The sequence below is a fragment of the Neovison vison genome, chromosome 3 (assembly GCF_020171115.1).
Source record: "Neovison vison isolate M4711 chromosome 3, ASM_NN_V1, whole genome shotgun sequence".
Lineage (NCBI taxonomy): Eukaryota > Metazoa > Chordata > Mammalia > Carnivora > Mustelidae > Neogale > Neogale vison.
The window spans coordinates 40200946-40221613 of record NC_058093.1 but is presented as its reverse complement, the minus strand read 5'-3'; the positions used below and the strand labels follow the sequence as shown (position 1 = coordinate 40221613).

Below are 20668 nucleotides of genomic sequence, written 5' to 3'. Positions count from 1 at the left end.
GAAAAGATGATTGTTAAAAATAGGCTTGTGTATATAACAATTTGGGGAAAATCTGATCATGGTAGTAGATATACCTTACCTACCATACTCCTGTGGGTGGAGGCTTCAAAGACCTTGCCTTCCACCATTAAGTACCTTCCAAGTCTTTTTCAGGCCTGCCATACGGGCCAAGAAACCAAACAATTCTAAGAAATCCTAATTCCACTGGAATTGAGAACAATCCAAAATGATAGTGGTTATATAAGAGATTGGATTAAATATAATCTAGTATGATGGGTGCATATTTAAAGAAGAACTTGGAAGACAAAACTTTAAAACAATCACTTGAAGGAAAAGCTAGTTGTCAAAGGCAACAATTTACTGTATGAGACCAATTTCATGTGACCATAAGAAAGTCTGGAACAGCCCCTGAAAATTGGGGATTAAATGTGCACTTTGATTTTTTTTTGTTTGTTTAATTTAGAACAAGAGTAGTAACTCCTATCAACACTTCCTTTGTTCTTTCAAACTCGTTATTTCTTTCTGTGCCAATCCCTTCTAAAATACCCATCCGTACTTCTATTATTCTTCTGCTGAAGTATAAGTTTGCATAAAAATAAGTTTTCTTAGTGACTGTGTCATAGACATTTTAGAAAATATAGAATAATTATCCCCGCTTCTCCACCCTCCTTAATTCATGTATAGACTTTGCTCTGTTGTAAATTAAGTGAAATAATCCTATCCCAAGAGGAAATTAGACTTTTCTAACAAACTGCTTAATTGGTTTATTCCGACTATATCTTCTCAGTCTGCTGGAAGTACTCAACAGATATCTGGAGGATAAATGAACAGCATTATAGGTTCCCAGTGGGTATCAATATATCAAATCAACTTCAGCCTTTCTTACCATAATTTTAAGTATTCAGACAAAAAAATATATAGAAGCTAATTTCCTTTTGAACATTTTATCTATTTATTTGACAGAGAGAGACACAATGAGAGAGGAGCACAAGCAGGGGGAGTGGGAGAGGGAGAAGCAGGCTTCCTGCCGAGCAGGGAGCCTGATGCAGGTCTTGATCTCAGGACCCCAGGATCATGACCTGTGCCAAAGGCAGACGCTTAATGTCTGAGCCACCCAGGCACCCCCGAAGCAAATTTTCAACTGTTATGCCCTTTAGTCCATGACTAAAGGAGTGAGATTGATACAAAGCGAAGGTCAAGCAAAGCTTTATTTCATGCCAAGCATCAAGAATCTAACCGAATGTTCGGGGACGCACCTCTTACAAGAGAGGGGCAACCCTTCTCCGTTTCACAGACTAGTTTTTGAGGGCAAAGGCCATGCAGTCGGGCCTGGCCAGGCACAGGTGGCCAATGAGATTGTAACACACACAGGAAACTCCACAGTGATGCTAGGTGACCAACTGAGTTACAATTTACCCTAATAGACATTTGACCCAGCCTATCACCTTGGTTGGGATTGGCGCCCAAAACGCTCCCAAAGGGCGGGGCCCATACTCCTTGATAACCAGGGAGACAGTATGCATATCCCCACCAATGGGATGTCTCCACCTGGCCTGACCCACCCCTGTATTTGAGACTCGTCCTCAAGTAAATCCCTTGGGGGAAGGGGAGCCAGGACAGTTTAACTTTAATGAAAGCCACTTGCTAAATAGGTTCTTAAACAACGAGTAGGAATTTCATTTGAAACCCACCCCTGACTCTTCAGCTAGTCAGATTCTGTTTCACACTATGGAATGGTATAATTGAGTCTCATTTTAATATGCTCCTGTCTTCCTCCTTTACTCTGATTTTCTCTGGGTTATTCACTATGGCTGCATCAACTAAGCTGCTCACCCTAGTTCCCAGTCAAGCAAGGTAGGCAATATTTAAACAGCTTTGGCTCCTCCTATAGGAGGCCTTAGCTTTTAACCCACCTCCTAGCTCCAAGATACCAGAACTTAACTCTGGGCTCCCAAATCTCCCTTGGTACAACCAAAAAGAGGCCCAGAATTCTGGCTCCCAGGGTTGGCCTTCTGCTTTGGTTCTTGCTCCCAGTACCACCCTAGCCAATTCTCCTAGCTCAGCAATCCCCAACTCCGAGCCCAGTGGCTGCCTCTACTAGTCTGTTCACAATAAGAGAGTCCATATCTCTGAACTCAGGCCTCTGTCCCAAAGTGCCAGAAGGACCCACCTCTTACATGACAACTGCCCACTTGCCTTCTGAATATCTGAGCCACATGCCCCCAGGAATCTGTGATCTACTGCTGGCGCAGGATGATAGCTGGATCTGTAACCGCTTGTTCAGCAAGCTATAGCTCTTGATTTAACTTTATACTTGGGTCAGCTCTCTCAGTATCTGATGCACTACCTCAAGAAGATGTCTGGTAAGGTTACAACACATTCCCAACACCTGCCTTCATAATGCCCTGAGAAGCTATCATACTTGTCTAGTCTTAAGATAAAACCACTAGAATTCTGGGGCACCTGGATGGCTCAGTTGGTTAAGCACCTGCCTTCAGCTGAAGTCATGATCCCAGGGTCCTGGGATCGAGCCCCGCATCAGGCTCCCTGCTGAGCAGGGAGTCTGCTTCTCCCTCTCCCTCTCCTCACTGATGGTTCATTCTCTGTTCTCCACAATAAATAAATAAAATCTTTAAAAAAATAAAAACAAAACAAAACAAAAAAACCCACTAGAACTCTAGTTAATTTTTCCTAAGTTGTCTGTTTTCTAAGAATTAATACTAGGCCTTTGGTCATTTCAATCGATAAAATCATCCTTTTTACCCATGATGGCAACTCAAGATACTACCTAATGCTAAGGCATGTATTACAATTTCCTGGATCTATGTTGATTTTTATGATACTTGACAACATCTAGCTATAGATTTAATAACTCTCTTCTTTAGATCTCTGAAATAACAAATAGCAATGAGATCATGAAATAAGAAGAAATGAATCTGAATCCCAACTCAGCCATTCCCTACATATACATTACCTAAATAAGTAAAATGTGTAAGCTAAGACTTGAGTTTCTCATTTACAAAACTGGGATAGAGACAACAGCAGACTAAATGGTGTGGGGCACTAAATACAGTTCCTGGTATACAGTGAGCACTGAAAAGTTAGCAATCATCCAGCATCCACAGGGTCTATAATTACTTACTTGTGATGTACTATACTGGAGTATTAAAAGAAGGAAAATAACAGGATAAGCTTATTATAGTTATAAAAGATGAAGGACAAGGTTGTTTAATGAGTATGAGTGACCTTGATGGGACAAAGGAAAGAAAGCGAGTACAAGAGGCAGGGCGAAGATCAGATCAATTGCAAATGGAGGGGCATTTACAGAGAAGAGCAGTATCTGTGGGCTTCTGCAAAAGGGGCCAAGGCTGTTGGTCTCCCTGGAGGGCAGGAGCTTGGGAACTGCTTTCTTTACCAGTATCCAGGGAGCCAGGAGAGGGGCTGCAGCCCTCAGCCAATGACATGGCAGAGAGAGCCTTACCCCACATATTCCTCCCTGAAAGTGGAAATGTCCACAGTCCTCTCTTGCCAAATTGTTCTCAACCCAAGGCATTCTCATCCTTAAACAAAACCAAACCATCCTTCAAACCTCTCTGCAAATATAACCTCCTCTAGAAAATCGTCCCCAGTTCTCACAGAGTGTGGTGCTCCCATAACAACATGTATTTCTCTTGCTATTTTGCAAACCATACTACAATTGTTTCCATTCCCATCCCAGCCAGCCGACAAGTTCCTTAACAGCAAACCTGGGACCTTTTCCAGACAGTAACTCCAACTTTAAACATGGTACAGGCTGGCAGGAGGATGAGAAGCCAGTAGGTACACAGTTCTAGGCAGAATCCCGAGGATTCATGAAACAGCCTAATCCTTTGGAGGACATGTCTCCCAGACTTTGAAAACCTGAGGAAAACCACAGACCCTCTCCCTAGAAAAACGCACACATACACACACACACACACACACACAGACAAGGGAAAAATAAACCCTACAAGAGCCATAAGCTAAAAGTCATGAGATCTGGGTTCTACTCCCTGGTCCTGCCAAAAGCTCCAAGCTCTCAAACAAGTCACTTAATGTCCCAACTGGCAAAGTGAAGAAACTATCTTTTGCCCCTCAACTATCCTTCTTGAGATGTCTGTAATAAAAACTACACACATATGCTACAAACATGGAAGAATTCTGAAATTAAAATTGTTATGTAAGAGCAAATTATTGTTTATGATTGCCTCACAGCTTGATTCTTTCACAGCTATCTATTTTGCCAAAAAAACATGCTGTGAAAGAAATTGACTATTTACTACTACAGCTAAAAGAATTGTTGTTTTTTTCTAAAACCCCAAAGGCCCTGTAGTTTACATACCCAAGAGGGGTGAGCAGCACAACAAGCATAAAGAAGCAAAGATGAATAATCCAATTAATTCACATTCCCTCACACCATTGACTACAAATTCCTCTGATAACAATATGCTTTTGTACTAACAAACCTGTAATACAATTGGCCAGTATGCTTTGAGATGTTTATATCCTACATGTCAGGGATGCTTGAGAACAGTCTGAATATTCTCTTCTCTCTAGTTTGACCCTGTCACCAACAACTGTCACAGGTCTCCCCGCTTCAGAATGGGAAGCTGTGAAATACTCTAACTAATGAGGCCTAAGGGATGTATCTAATGGGCTTGCTCATATGAAAAGCAATTATCAGGCAGTCACTGTGAAGACCCTTAGGAGCTCCACAGAAAAGGAATAAGCAAGGAGCCCTTGCTTTCTGAAAGCTAAAGAGGGCTTCACTTCCCCTCATCTACTACCAGCAACTCAAAGGGTCCTCCTTGCCAGTCTAAGCCTCACTCTGTATCCACAGCAATCCCACCCAAGAGGATGTTATCAATAAAGACGGGGCTTAGGACCCACTAGATCAAAATACATCTTCCTAGATCTGAGCAGATCCCATGGATTCTGAAAGCCTGAGGTTGTTGACACCCATTTCACTGGACCTCTGCCCTTCTACACCCTCAGAATGCATCAGCCTTTGCTCTAAACCAGGCACAGCTGGGAAATTTTTGTTTTGTTTCACAAAAGTTGTCTATTGAATGTTTGCAATATGTGATATCTGCTATTTCACTTCTGATATTGGTGACTTGTGCCTTTTTACATTTTTGTTAGTTGTACCAGAGGCTTATCAATTTATTGACTTTATCACAGAACCAGCATTTTCTTTCCTATCTTCAATTTCATTGATGTCTGCATTAGACACAGATGAAATTTAATCATCATGGTTCATACCCCCTGAAGCAGGAGCATGGGTCTCTCCACAGTCTCCTCGATTGACCTCTAAATGCTGGCCTACCCAAGAACTCAATACTTAGCCTTTTTGCCTTCAGCTACACTCTCTAGGTGATCTCATCCTCTAGCATGACTTTAACACCACACACATACTGAAGACTCCCAAATTTACATCTCTAGCTTCAATCTTTCCTTGGAGCTAGGTTCATTTGTCCAAACATCTTGTTTTGCTTGTTTCTTCATTTTCAGTCATTTGTATGACTTTACTGACATACAGTAAACTGCATACATTTAAAGTGCACAAACTGATTAGTCATGACTTACATACACAATTATGAAACTATCCATCAAGATCATGAACAAGTCCATCACCCTCAAAGCTGCTTTGGGGCCCCGTGGAAATCCATCTCTCCTGCTCCTGCCCCAGGCAACCAATGATCTATCTGCCTTTTGTCCATACAAATTAGTCTGCATTTTCTAGAGTCTTATATAAATGGACTTATACAGAGAGTATTCTTTTTTTCTTAGCTTCTTTCATCCATCATAATTTATTCTGAGATTCATCCGTGTTGTTGCATGTATCAGCAGTCCATTGATTTTTCTTTTTTAACTGCTGAGTTGTATTCATTGAATAGGTATAGCAAAATTGGTTTTCATGCTGATGGACATTTGGGCTATTTCCAGTTTGGGGCTATTCAAAAAAAAGCAGCTATGAATGCATGTACAAACCTTTATGCGGACAAATGCCTTCATTTCCCTAAGGTAGAATGGCTGGATCATGGTAAGGTATGTGCTTAACTTTTTAAGAAAATGCAAAACTGTGTTCCAAAGTGACTATAAAAATTTTTAGTCCCACCAGCTGTGTATGAGGGTTCCAGTTGTTCCATATCCTTCTCAACACTGGTTTTGGTCAATCATTTTAATGTTCGCCTTTCTAGCAGTTTTATAGTTCTACTTTGTGCTTTTAATTTGTATTATTTGTATTTTCTTTCTTTTTTTTTAAGATTTTATTTATTTATTTGACAGAGAAAGAGAGGTCACAAGTAGGCAGAGAGGCAGGTGGCGAGGGAGGGGGGTGGGGAGAAGCAGGCTCCCCACTGAGCAGAGAGTCCGATGTGGGGCTTGATCCTAGGACCCTGATATCATGACCTGAGCCCAACGCAGATGCTTAATGACTGAGCCACCCAGGCACCCCTTAACTTGCATTTTCTTAATGACTGATTATGTCAAGCATCTTTCCTATGCTTATTTGCTATCCCTATATCTTATTTAGTAAAGTATCTCTTCAAATCTTTAATACACTTTTAAATAGTTGTTTGTCACTGACTTAAAAGAGTTCTTTACAGTCTAGATAAAAGTCTTTGGTCAGATAAATGTTTTATAAATACTCTCTCCTAGTCTGTGGCTTGCCTTTTTGTAACTGTTTACTGAAGAGCAAAAGTTTGCAATTTTGATTAACTCAAATTTATTGATTTTTTTAATGTTTCATATTTAAGAAATATTTGTCAAATCTAAGATCACTAAAAATTTCACCTCTTACAGAAAGTTCATGCTTTTTACACAAACATTTACATCTACAATCCATTTCAAGTTAATTTCTGCAAATGGTACAAGGTAAGGGTCCAAGTTCACTATTTTTTATATGACTACACAATTATAATAACATATTGGTTGAAAAGAGATCCTTTCCACACTTAATTACCTTGACACCTTTGTAGAAAATCAATTAATCATATAGGTATAGATCTATTTCAAGACTCTCTATTCCGCTCTATTGATCTATATATCTATCTTTTTTTTTTTTTTTAGAATCCAACTGGATTTTATTTGACACAGAATACAATATGGCTGTGGGAATAGCAAACTAAAAAGACAAAGCAGAAAAGACAGGGTTCTATCTAATTTATAATTAAGTAACAGGAGGGCAAGTCATTAAATGAATAACAGAACAGTTGAGCTCGATGGAAGAATTCTCTCTCTAGTGCCCGTACTTTTGGAATTCCCACTCTCTGTTGTCCAACGGACACACCTGCCGTATTTTGAGCCAGCGAGAGATGCAGTGGAAGTGAAAAGCATGGTTACAGACTCCCCATGCAACAGTGCACTCTTCAGAAGTAGCGGATGCCTGGTTAGCTTGACATTCTATGCAAAGATCCATAATGTGGTTCCTGCAGATGGCACAGTTATCAACCACAATATCCCAGGCCCAGAGGGCTACTGCATTCCACTTTTTCACTCCAAAGCGCTTCGCGCCGCTGTTGGTGCCGCTCGGGGTATCCACATCCATCGCTGCCGCCATTTTGGAAACACACGGTCTCTCTATATGTCTATCTTGACATTACCACACAGTCTTGATTCCCAAAGCTTTATAGTAATTCTTGAAATCAGGCAATATGCGGCCTCCAATTTTGTTCTTCTTTGTTTTGGCTATCCTAGGCCCTTTGCACAACTATATAAATCTTATAACCAGTTTGTTAATTTCTATAAAGAAGCCTGCTATGATTTTCTTTGGGATTGTGCTTAATCTATAGATCAATCTGAATAGAAATGGCATCTTAACAATATTGAGTCTTTTAATTCAAGAGCATGGTATTTCTCACAATTTACTGAAGTTTTACGTAATTTTTCCCAAAGATGTTCATAGTTTTAGTGTACATGTCTTGTAATTGGTCAAAATTAAGTATATCATAATTTTGATCCTATCAAACAGATACTTCAATAAATTTTTTAATTTCTAATTTCCCATTGCTAATACATAGAAGTAAAATTGATTTTTTTAATATCAAATTTCCGTCCTTCAACCTTGGTAATCTCATTATTGGTTCTAGCAGCTTTTTGTCAATTCCTTAGGATTTTATAGGTAGAAAATCATATCATCTGAGAATAAAGAGAGTTTTACTTCTTCCTTTTCAATCTGAATGCTTTTTTTCTATTCTTTACTGTACTGGCTATAAATATCCAGTATAGTGTTGAGTAAAAGGGATGAGAAGGAACATTCTTACCTTACCTCATTCCCAATATTGGAGGGAAAGCATTCAGTCTTTTACCTTACTAAGAATGGTGTTAGTTTTAAGTATCTCCTAAGTGTTCTTTTGCCAGCCTGAGGAAATAAACTTTTATTCCTAGTTTGCTGTGAGTTTTTATTGGTTGAGTTTTTATGGTTGTGGCCTTTTGACAATTGTATTTTCTGCATCTATTAAAATGATGACATTGACTGAAAATGGTGTTTATTAATCTGTAATACAGTGAATTTCATCAAATTGCTTTTCAAATAGTAAACCAACTTTGCATTCCTGTGATAAAACCAATTTGTTCATGTTGTGTTACCCTTTTAATATAATAGGTTGTTGGATTCTATCTGGTAATATTTTGTTGAGGACTTTTTCAACTATGTTTGTGAGGAGTACTGGTCTGTAGCTTTCTTCTCTTATACTGTCTTTTCCTAGTTTTGATATTAAAGCAATGCTGCCTTCATAGGATAAGTTGAAAAAGAGTTCTTGTATTGTTATATAGGAAAGTTGTTAAGAGATTAAATTATAACAATTCTTATTAAAAAAAGGAAAAAAGATTTCTTCCTCTTGCATTTTCTGAAATCATCTGCGTAGACTCGGGATTCTTTCTTTCTTAAATGTTTAGTAGAATTTCTGAGTAATGAGCCATCTAGGCCTCCATACATTCTCAACATCCCATTAACATGTCTGAAAAGAAATTAAAACTTAACATGGCCAAGCAGAACTCACAATTTTTGTACCTAAACATGCTTGTCCCTAATATTCCTCATTTTAATTAATGACATCATACTCACCTATTTTGCTTAAACCAGAATTTAATCCTTGTTTCCCTCCTCTTTTACTCATCCTACTCCTCAAATCCATCTTCAAGTCCCATCAGCTCCACTTTCAAAATGTATCCCTACCTCTTTCCATCTTTACTGTCATGACCCAGTATATGTCTCCTAACTGGCCATGCCAACACATATTGCCCCCCACTACATTCTATTCTCCAAATAGCAGCCAGAGTGATTTTTGGCTAAATAACACCATGTCACTCCCGGGCTTAAAACTCCCATGTGGCCCTTAATCTCTTCTGCTTTAGATATTAACTGTAAACCAGAAAAACAACAAGCTGTGTTCATGTAGCCTGCCTATACGGACTGTGGGAACACTGTAAGAATTTCAGCAAAATCTTACATGCCTAACTAGCTCCAGTGACCTAGGAATTACAAAATCACAAACATAGGCCTCCTGGGAAAAAACACAACTTTGCTGTGTTGAGTCTCAAGGAGGCAGGTTTTTGTCTAGAAGCAAAGGCACCAAGGCATAAATAAGAATGCCGAAGTCCTAAGCTAACCTTCTACAACTTGACAACACCTTCACCTCCAAACTACTCTCATCTTCTCAGGCTTCCTGTCCAAAGCAAGAGTACATCTGGTAATACCAGGAGAGGCTATGCTTGATGGGCTTAAATACAAATGGGGTGGGGGTGCCTGGGTGGCTCACTTGGTTAAGCAACTGCCTTCAGTTCAGGTCGTGATCCTGGAGTCCCGACACCGAGTCCCATACTGGGCTTGACAGAGGGTCTGCTTCTCCCTCTGACCTGTCTTCCACTCATGCTCTCTCTCATTCTCTCCCTCTCTAATAAATAAATAAATTCTTTTAAAAATACAAATGGGGTGAAAAACAAAGAAAATAATTCAACCAATTTATTTATTCATATGTTTTTTTTTTTAGCCATCCCTTGCCACAGCCAAGGTAGGAAGGATGCTGGGCAACTTGGCCTTGCTCTCTTTGAATCAACCTCATCTACCTCTGCAGAGCACCACAGGTGCTCCGCTGTATGCTCTCCATTCCTATTATTTCCAACAAGTCAACACCCTACAGCTGCTCTGGTCAGCTCTAGACTCACCCAATTTGCTAATTACTCTTCTATTTCTATTCTACCCATTCTCACTCCTTAAGTCAAAGGAAACCACCACCTTTCTTGTTCCTTCTATGCATCATCTTCACTCTAATTCTGCCTCTTTACTCCTTCAAATGACCTCTAGGAATACTTCTTTAGTCTGACGAGGCCCTAATGCACTCTTCTTGTCTTCTTAGATCTCAATAACACTGTGCTAGATGTGTTCCAGAAAAGAGGACGTGGCCTAAATCAATCTACGTTCCTAGGACCTGGAACCAACCATTAGCTGTGCTTTTGGAAAATCAAGGGAGGATATAACCACAGCTGGCAGCAACTGGGGGTGGGCTGGGGGATCAGGACTAGGATAACTGACTCTTATAAAATGCTCTGTACTTAACTTCACGGCATTAATCATAATTATCCTTAATCTGTGTGTGATTAATACCTGTCTCTTCCTACCTGCACTCCCCATCAGACTAAAAGCTCCATGAAGGCAAGAGCTTTATCTCTCTTGATCATTCTTAACATACCTACACCCTACAAATGCCCATTCTAAGTCAGTCACTCTAGCCCTATCAGATAAAAACAAATTTGCCTTGACAAAGCTCTGAAATAAGGTAGTATTTCTCCTATTTTTGTAAAAGCTAATAATAAAAATTGACATTGCTTGAACTGCTACCATGGGTCAGACACCATTTTTACACGAATTCTCATGTTATCTTCATGACAAACCCATGAAGTAGGTACTATAATTATTTCCATTTTATAGATGAGGGCTTTGAGGCACAGAGGGGTTATATAATTCACACACGGTTATACAGATGAGTGGCAGAAATGGGATTCAAACCCAAGGAGCCTAGCCTAAAATCCCATTCTACTAATCCCTACAGTACCTCTCACTGAAGGCACTATATTCCTCAATACCAGTGAACTGAGACAAATAAAATAAAAGATCTGAAGAAGTGCTATAAAGAAATACCCAGATTTAGGGACGCCTGGGTGGCGCAGTTGGTTAAACGACTGCCTCCGGCTCAGGGCGTGATCCTGGAGTCCCGGGATCGAGTCCCACATCAGGCTCCCAGCTCCATGGGGAGTCTGCTTCTCCCTCTGACCTTCTCCTCGCTCATGCTCTCTCTCACTGTCTCTCTCTCTCAAATAAATAAAATAAAATCTTAAAAAAAAAAAAAAAAGAAATACCCAGATTTGGACCCACAAGTTGCCAGTTCTACATGACAATTCAAAGAAACTGCTACTATGAATCATTCTAGTGCCTGACCTTTATTTAAAACAATAGTCAAAAACCACATTTTTCTTTTCAATTGACAGACATATACGGAGCCTGAAACCCAGGATATTTTCCAATTAAAAACATTTTCTTCTGCCACCAGATCTCTGTTTTATAAAAAGAGAGGGTCTATTTTTGTCTGCCAAGGGAAGCCCAATCACCAAAGTGGAACCTACAGAACGAGGTACAAGTCGCCCAGGTTTTCCCATAGAGGAAGCAAGAACATGTGAAGACTGCCACCATGCCCATGCCTTTGTCTTTTCAGTTCTCCCATCATTAAATGTGGGAAAGTAATACATGTCAGAAGTTTGAATGTACCCTGTAAGCTTTTCTTCTATCCTAAAAATTATCAGAAATCAATGCAATGCATATGACAAGGAAGACAGATCACAGAGAGGGAGCAAAGAGAACAACTCAAATCATTAGATGTCTGCCCAGCAGATGCTTCTAAGTTCCAGGCACTGCACGGCCTGCTTCTGAGGCAACCACAGGACCAGAAGGGTCCATGACTGCTCCAATTTATGATGTCTCATGGATGCACCATGAATAAAAAGGCCCTGAGAAAAGGTTATTATTAGAAAAGGAAAATTTAACTCACCTTCCATTGCTCTTCTGGAAGCAGCTTCACGACCACTAGATCCCCATTCAAGGCTCTATTACGAGCAACAACCCCATCGATAAAAATGTCTCGATCACCATCCTAGGTTGGAGAGAGAAAATAGTCAGCTTACCAAGACCTGGAACCAAATATTACTTCTTTGGTTTAAAAACTGTAGACTCTACAATCTGTCCACGGGCTTAATAAGAACACTAAGAGAGAAATCAGTCTCTGGAACTAATAGAAATGGGGATGAACACATAAAAGCAGGTTAAAAGAATGTTAAAGAAATTTCAAAAACATAAGAGAAGATCTCCTACAGTCAAGCCAAAACCAAACAAAAATAAATAAAGCAAAAAACTGAGACTACATGCTTTCATAACTGAAATGAGAAAGGAGTAAGTTATCCTTCCTTGTTTTAAACAAAGCATGATGATACCTTTTCTACACTAACTGAATTTTTTTTAAGTATCAAAGAAGGGTAAAACTTAGAAGGTTTGCAAGAAAACAGAACAACAAAATACAATTCCCTAAGAAAACCAGCTGCAAGGACAGGAGCAAGAACCAACTCCTGGATTTGAGTTCTCCAAGGAAGAAACCAGCAAAATCATAATCCTCCCACTGAGAAAATGACAGAGAAAGCAAACTACAGTTACTTATATAGAGATCTAAGTAGAAGGCAAAGAAGAAAAGGGACATGAAATTCATGAAGCATTCTCACGCTCCTTCACTCTGACTGAGGAGCAGGGTGAACTCCCCACCATGAACACAAGGCATGGACACCTTTATCCTCAATCACATGCTTACAAATAACCCAGGTTAGGGACAGTGTGGTCTCAGGATCCTTGGAGTCACAGAAAGACCAGGGGTGCCTGAATGAAGCAGAGGTCCTAGGCATCAGAGCAGGGAAGCCGGCTGCAATCACCAAGCCCAGGAGTGGGCTCTCAACTTGGGGTTGCCATAAACCCCAAGCCGCAGCACAGTTGGGTGACCCCTCCTGAAGCAGGGGCCCAGCAAGCAACAGAACCAGCAGGAGATTCCCCTTCCACCCCCAGGTGGAGCAGCATGTTTGTGAGCTGCAGCAGTCTGCAGGGTTTGAAGACTCTAAGGGGGGTCATGTGCCAGAGGCAGAAACTCTCAGTCACAGGCTGGGCGAGCACAGGGTACCGACAGAGACTGCTTTTCCCTATGGGCATTGTGAGGAGGGGGGCCCCCAAGCTTTTGGATGCAGGAGATTGGGATGCTGCCATTTTCATGCTCATCCTCTAAAGCTAGGTGGAAACTCTTCAGGGAACAAAGCCACCATAGGGCAATCTGGAGCAGATTAACGCCCCCCTGGCAAGGCTGGTGCAATTCTGCCCGGGGCAAGGACACCTGAAAATCAGCATAACAGGCTCCCCCACCCCAGAAGACCAGCAAGAACACCAGCTAAGGCCAAGTTTACCTATCACAGAAAACTGCAAAACTCCAATGCTCCAATGGGGAAAATAGTATACAGAATTCATGGTTTTTTCTTCAAGACTCTTTAGTCTTTCAATTTAAAATTTTTTCTCTTTCTTTTTTTTTAAAGACTTTATTTATTTATCAGAATGAGAGAGAGAGAGAGAAAGCACAACTGGGGGACTGGGAGGCAGAGGGAGAAGCAGGCCCCCTGAGAAGTGTATTATTAGAAATAACTGGGGCTCTGAGCAAGGAACCTGAAGGAGGACTCCATCCCAGGACCCTGGGATCATGAGTCGAAGGCAGACACCCCACCAACTGAGTCACCCAGGTATCCCTCTCTTTCCTTTTTCAGTGAATTTCTTATTTTGTCAACTTCTTTTTTAAAATGGTTTTTAATTTTCATTTTTACAGTTAAATTTTATCTTTTAATTTTAGTTTTGTGTGTGTGTGTGTGCGTGTGTGTGTGTGTGTGTGTGTGTATTTATTTATTTATTTATTTATTTCATTTTGGGATACAGTTTCTTCTAAACAGACCAAAATACACCCAGAATCTAGTGTATGGCTCTATTCTTTTCACCTGTCTGATCATATTCTTTTTTGTTGTTATTGTTAAAGTCTTTCATGTTCATCTTTACAGTTACATTCTATCCGCTCAATGTATTTAATTTAATTTTTGTATGTATATAAGTTTTTCTTTCTTTACGTTTTCAAGATGTAGTTTCTTGTAACAAACCAACCAAAATACACTCAGGATTTACAGTATTGCTTTGTTCTGTTCACCTGTCTGTTTATATTCCTTTTGTGTGTGGGGGGGAGGGGTGGAATCTTTCAATGTTCATTTTTACAATTACATTCTATCCTTTCATTGTATTTAATTTTATTTTTGTACATATTTAAGTTTTTCTTTCTTTACAACTTCGGCATCTAGTTTTCTAACAAAAAGACCAAAATACATACAGGATCCAATGTATTGCTCTGTTTTGTCCACCTGTCTGATTATATTCTCTTTCTTTTTTTTTTTATTTTTTTATTTTTTCCAGTTCTGGGTCCCCTCTGATTTGTTTAGTGTCTATTTCTCTGGGGTCATTGTTGCCATTTTAGTATTTTGTTCTCTTATTCATCTATTCTTCTCTGGACAGAATGACAAGATGGAAAAATTCACCATGTTGGAACTAGAGTTCAGAATAACAATTAAAAAGATACCAGCTGGGCTTGAAAAAAGCATAGAAGATACTAGAGGATTCCTTTCTGGAGAAATAAAAGAACTAAAATCTAATCAAGTCAAACTTTAAAAGGCTATTAATGAGGTGTAATAAAAAATGGAGGCTCAAACTGCTAGGATAAATGAGACAGAAGAGCGAATTAGTGATATAGAAGACCAAATAATGGATAATAAAGAAGCTGAGAAAAAGATGGGCGCCTGGGCGGCTCAGTGGGTTAAGCCGCTGCCTTCGGCTCAGGTCATGATCTCAGGGTCCTGGGATCGAGTCCCGCATCGGGCTCTCTGCTCGGCAGGGAGCCTGCTTCCTCCTCTCTCTCTCTCTGCCTGCCTCTCTGCCTACTTGTGATGTCTCTCTGTCAAATAAATAAATAAATAATCTTAAAAAAAAAAAAAGAAGCTGAGAAAAAGAGACATGAATAACTACTGGATCATAAGGGGAGAATTCAAGAGATAAGTGATACCATAAGACAAAAAAGTATTAGAATGATATCCAAGAGGCACAGAAAACTCCCCTCAAAATCAATAAAAATAGGTCAACACCCAATATCTAGTAGTGAAACTTACAAATCTCAGAGACAAAGAAAAAAATCCTGAAAGCAACTCGGGGATAAGAGATCTGTAAGCTACAAGGGTAGAAACACTAGACTGGCAGCAGACCTATACACAGAGACCTGGCAGGCCAGAAAGGACTGGCATGATATATTCAGGGTGCTAAATGAGAAAAATATGCAGTCAAGGATACTTTATCCAGCTAGGACATCATTCATAATAGGAGTGATAAAAAGCTTCCAGGACAAACAAAAACTAAAAGAATTTGTGATCGCAAGAAATAGTAAAAGGGTTCTCTAAAAGAAGAGAGAGTCCACGAGTAACAGACCAGAAAGGAACAGAGATGATATACAGTAACAGTCACTTTATAGGCAATAGAATGGCACTAAATTCATCTTTTAGTAGTTACCCTGAAATGTAAATGGGCTAAATGCCCTAATCAAAAGACACAAGGTTTCAAATTGGATAAAAAAGCTGACCATCGATATGATGGGTGGAAAACAATTTATCATGCTAACGGACATCAAAAGAAAGCTGGTGTGGGGCACCTGGGTGGCTCAGTGGGTTAAGCCTCTGCCTTCGCCTCAGGTCATGATCTCAGGGTGCTGGGATCAAGTCCAGCATTAGGCTCTCTGCTCCGCAGGGAGTCTGCTTCCTCCTCTCTCTCTCTCACTCTCTCTATCTCTCTCTCTGCCTGCTTCTCTGCCTACTTGTAATCTGTCTCTGTCAAATAAATAAATAAATTCTTAAAAAAAAAAAAAAGAAAGCTGGTGTGGCAAACCTTGTATCAGTTAAATTAGATTTTAAACAAAAGACCATAACAAGGGATGAGGAAGGACACTATATCATAATTAAAGGGTCTACCCACCAAGAAGATCTAATAACTGTAAATATTTAGGTCCCTAATGTGCAAGCAGCCAATTAATAGCAAAATCAAAGAAACACATTGATAATAATATAGTAATAGTAGGGGACTTTAACACCCCCCTACTGCAATGGACAGATCATCTAAGCAGAAGATCAGCAAGGAAATAACAGCTTTGAATGACACACTGGACCAGATGGGACTTCACAGATATATTCAAAACATTCCATCCCAAAGCAAAAGTATACACATTCTTCTCGAGTGCCCATGGAAAATATTCATTTTTCTTGAAGGAAGTAATAGCAAACAGGATTAGAAAACCACCACTCAAAATTTTGTAGGTAGAGACACTTGGTATAAATAAGATTAAGTACTCACCAGACTACAGTTGATTACTGTAAATTTCAGTTAAAATTAGCATCCCAAATTCATCAAACCTGCCCTGCCAACACCAAAAATGGGACTTTAGACACTCAGCATTTTTTATAGTTTCCAATCACAAACCATGAGAGAGGTTTTAGAACAGTTTTTCTGTTCAGTTTCCAACCTAACCATGGGCAGACAGCTGTGGCCTACACACATTGCCAAACCTGCCCCACCCTAGTCCCTGAGGGACCGCTACCACGTTAGCCACAAAGACAGAATCACTGAAGTTGGCCTCATGTTGAGCTTCTCAAAGGAATAAGGAAGAGGCAACCACCAAACAGAACGTGTACAGCTGCAGGGTGGCACATGGTCATCAATCGCTACCTTCTACAATTTATGTACCAAATGGGGCTCTCCAACTTCCCCAGAATGAAGAGAGAGCTGTTTGGAGGTCATCCCAACCCATGATCAAAACACATGGAATAAAATGCCTCTCTCATAAACAGGTACACCACCCCCAGACAGCTCAGAGATTTAAGATGATAAGGTACTGGTATTGCCACATTCCCATCCAAAGAAATCCAGAAGAGCAGGGCCGAGCTGAACCTCAGACAATACACCTATCTCCAGGTATTGCGTCACTGCTCAGCTCTTAGAGGATTCACTCAGAAGCCCATACCTATTGCAGAATCTCTTAAAGACCATAAACTTGGTAACAACTCAATATTAAAAGTTCAATTCATCACACTTAACTACTTTTAAAGGCTAAAGAGTTCAGCTCTTTATTTGAATGTCAAAGTCTAGCTCTACTAGAAAAAAAGGAAAATGGATAATGAACCATCCTAGAGGAAACATAATGGGATCTGGGGGTAATCAACTAAACACTTAGGAAGTTTCCAAGCAGGGAGGACAAACAAGAACATTCTCTATCGATGGAATGGCTCCCTTTGGACAAAATACATTCCACAGATGTTCAAAGGGTGTCTCCCATGACAAGATGCACAAAAAAACTTATAAAATTTCTTGCATCAACATAATTCAGAATGGAACCTGTGCTTTTTTTTTTTAAGATTTTATTTATTTATTTGACAGAGAGAGATCACAAGCAGGCAGAGAGAGGAGGAGGCAGGCTCCCTGCTGAGCAGAGAGTCTGATGTGGGGCTCGATCCCAGGACCCTGAGATCACGACCCGAGCCGAGAGCAGCAGCTTAACCCACTGAGCCACCCAGGTGCCCCGGAACCTGTGCTTTTTGTAAAAGTCAGCAAGAACCTAAATAAACAAATCTAGTCTATTTTTGTCTCTCCAAAAACTTTGTAATTTTAAATTAGAATTCAGAATTTTAAAGTTGTAAGGAACATTAGACAATTTAATCCATTGCTAGTTTTATAAATAAGTAAACTTTTCAATTTCCTATTGTCAGAGCAAAGGCTACATCTTCTTTTCTAACAACTCCTGTCTTTACTCTCCCTGCTTAAGCAGGGGACAGGTAACATTCAGGCCCTGGTTCTGCTATTCTACTCCTAATCCACCAGTGAACATTCTTCCAGTTCATACCAGTTCACACTTGACATAGACATGAGCTACATATACCCATAAATCCAGACCAGTGGTGGTTGTGGGATTTACCTACATATAATTTATTGCCTCTACTATCCCCTCCCTCAATGCTTTCTAGAACGCCTCTAAACAATGAAACTCAAAAAAACCCCCACAAAACTAGAATGTAGGATTGTTCCAGTATCTACAACCAAAACTCACAACCGGGCCTTGATAGAGCTTTTATAGTCAGTTCTTAGTTACTTAGAGGTGAATCTTTTAACATTTCTTCTCCCTCTGAGACAACATTACTACTCCATTAGTGGCCAAATAAGAGAATAAGGGGCATAAAAATAAGCCAATTCTAATAACACAACTGTCTAAAAGTTTCTTAACAGGACGTTCCAGGAATATAATTTCAAGTAGGAGAACAACTTGGGCTTTTGAAAGATTAGTAACTTATGCTTCTTAACTTCCTTTAACAAGCCAAATTAAACTGTGGCAACAAATCATTTGCACCTATAAATCAGATGAATTTAAATTATAGACACCTAACTAGGCCCCGCAATTTAGAGGATCTCTTCCCTGGCCCTTCTCCAGTCACACTCCTCCCCAAAAGTGAAGAGATCTCAGGGCCAAATGGATGTGCATCCTGGGCTAATCAGTCCCAAGCCCACTTCCAAGGCATACATAAGCATCTTCCCCAGCTCTGTCTGCCTAGAGATAGACCACAGTCACTGGTGGCACCCATGGCATCCAGTGGACTTAATAGGTGGTTAAAGGGCAGGTATTTCTAAGGCATGTGGACAGAACTTAGACATGTGGGATAAGATGCTCAAGCAGATGCATGCAAGGGTCCTTAATGAATGGGCGGGGGGAGGCAATAGAGACAGCAAAGAGGAGACAGGGAGCTAGGACTAGGAAGGGAAGAGGGGCAGGCCAGAGGCAGGCCCTCTCCATGTGGCCACACTTTAGGATGGAGCTCCAAGGAGTATGAGAATTCTACATTTGAACCCAGGTACACAGAGGTATATTTAACAAGAAATATATTTTATTTGTCATGAATGTATTTTTCCTAACAGTTCGTTAGTTGGATATATATATATAACTTCTTTATTTATTTATTTATTTAAATCAAAGAGAAAGAGTGAGCACAAGCAGGGGAAGTGGGAAGCAGAGGGAGAAGCAGGTTCCCCACTGAGCAAAGACTCCCACGTAGGACTCAATCCCAGGACCCTGGGATCATGAACTGAGCTGAAGGCAGCCACCCAACCGGCTGAGCCACCCAAGTGTCCCTAACATCTAAATATTTAATGTAAGGTATGTGTGCCTCCTTTTGTACTCTTGTCCTAGGTCCCACACTTGTCAGGAACCAGCCTACCAGGGATCTAATGTAGGGAAGTTCAATACCGTGTACTCAGGGAAGAAAACAAGCAAGCAGTCAAATTTTCAAAATGCTCTACGTAGTTCCCCTTAACATTCCAGTCAATGACAGCAAACTTCAGTGCGCACAGGAGATGGGAGGCTTGTAATCTGCTCAGCTCCCAGCTGTCTCTCAGGATGAACTCCTTACTCCACTGACCATGATTTTCATGCTTAGTAACTCATATTCTTCATACTTTAGGACCCTATTATAATTGAGCTCCCTCAACTGGTATGCCAATGAAGAAAGATTTATTCTTTCTAAAGTAGAGAAAATGCTAGTTATGTAGGACTTACTGAGAGATTATCTGTCTCTAACATGGCATTTTCCTGATTTTCATGAGTAACTTTTAATTACTGAACATGATTTTTACCTTACAAGCAAAGTTGGGAATCAAACACCATGTCAACTGTGCTTCCGTGGGAGGACAAACCTGCCCCTGCAGTTAAGTCACTGCCTCAAAGCTGACCCTCAGCTGTCAGAATACACAGCATGGTCTGTCACAGAAGCAGAACAGGGTTCAGAGAGTACACGGTGACATGTCAGTGATACTTTTTATCTAATCCACTGGATAAGATGGAACCTGAGATACGAATGTGGATCCTTGACTTTTGTAGGGCAAGAGGGAAAAAAGAACCAAACTGAGCTTGAGAACAAACCTTAAGGTTACTGGGGAAGCACATGACTAAACTTGTATTCTCACTCAACTCGTTATTGAACATCATGAAGTATGTTAACTGAAATACATATACGTATTCCATTTCCTCATCTATAAGCTCAAGTTTACTCCTATGCTCTACTCCACTGCTAAAACATCTGTAATTCTATGGCTATCCTATTTACAGCAGCCTGGAAAAGTCATGTCAGGAATTTGAGAACATTGCTATCCTAGCTTTGCAAAATCCAGCCTTATCCAGAGACCTCCTGTGAACTATATGTCAGAGCAAAGAGCCTGGTAAAATGAGTCATGAACGGAAGAAAGGATATAAAGACCCAACAGTGAAGAGCCTTGGACCAAGTCCTATCACCTGCAGAAAAAGTGAAGTGAGAAACTCTGACCAAAAGAAAAAAGCATTACACTTTTTTTTTTTTTTTTTTTTTTGGACCAATCTGCAGATTAGCTCATGCAGTAGATCGAAAGTAGATAGCATATTTGTTTGGGAAAGATTAACTTAAATCAGTGGAAAAACTCATAAATCCC

The 20668-nt window shown here is 40.2% G+C and overlaps 2 protein-coding genes across 2 annotated transcripts in view; both read right to left on the bottom strand.

The window, feature by feature from the left end:
- DIS3L2 (DIS3 like 3'-5' exoribonuclease 2) overlaps positions 1 to 20668 on the bottom strand; it is a 366805-nt gene that overhangs the window by 271697 nt on the left and 74440 nt on the right. The window contains exon 5 of the mRNA XM_044241854.1: positions 12063 to 12164. Within this exon, the coding sequence (XP_044097789.1) occupies positions 12063 to 12164 (102 nt within the window). The remainder of the gene's footprint in view (positions 1 to 12062; positions 12165 to 20668) is intronic.
- Positions 7084 to 7801, bottom strand: LOC122902420 (E3 ubiquitin-protein ligase RBX1-like). Its single transcript, XM_044241855.1, has one exon. It carries the CDS (start codon positions 7577 to 7579, stop codon positions 7259 to 7261), a length of 321 nt encoding a protein of 106 aa, XP_044097790.1. The 5' UTR covers positions 7580 to 7801; the 3' UTR covers positions 7084 to 7258.

Excerpts from the sequence above, each read along its gene's own strand:
- LOC122902420 (XM_044241855.1), bottom strand. The coding sequence starts at position 7,579 with ATGGCGGCAGCGATGGATGTGGATACCCCGAGCGGCACCAACAGCGGC.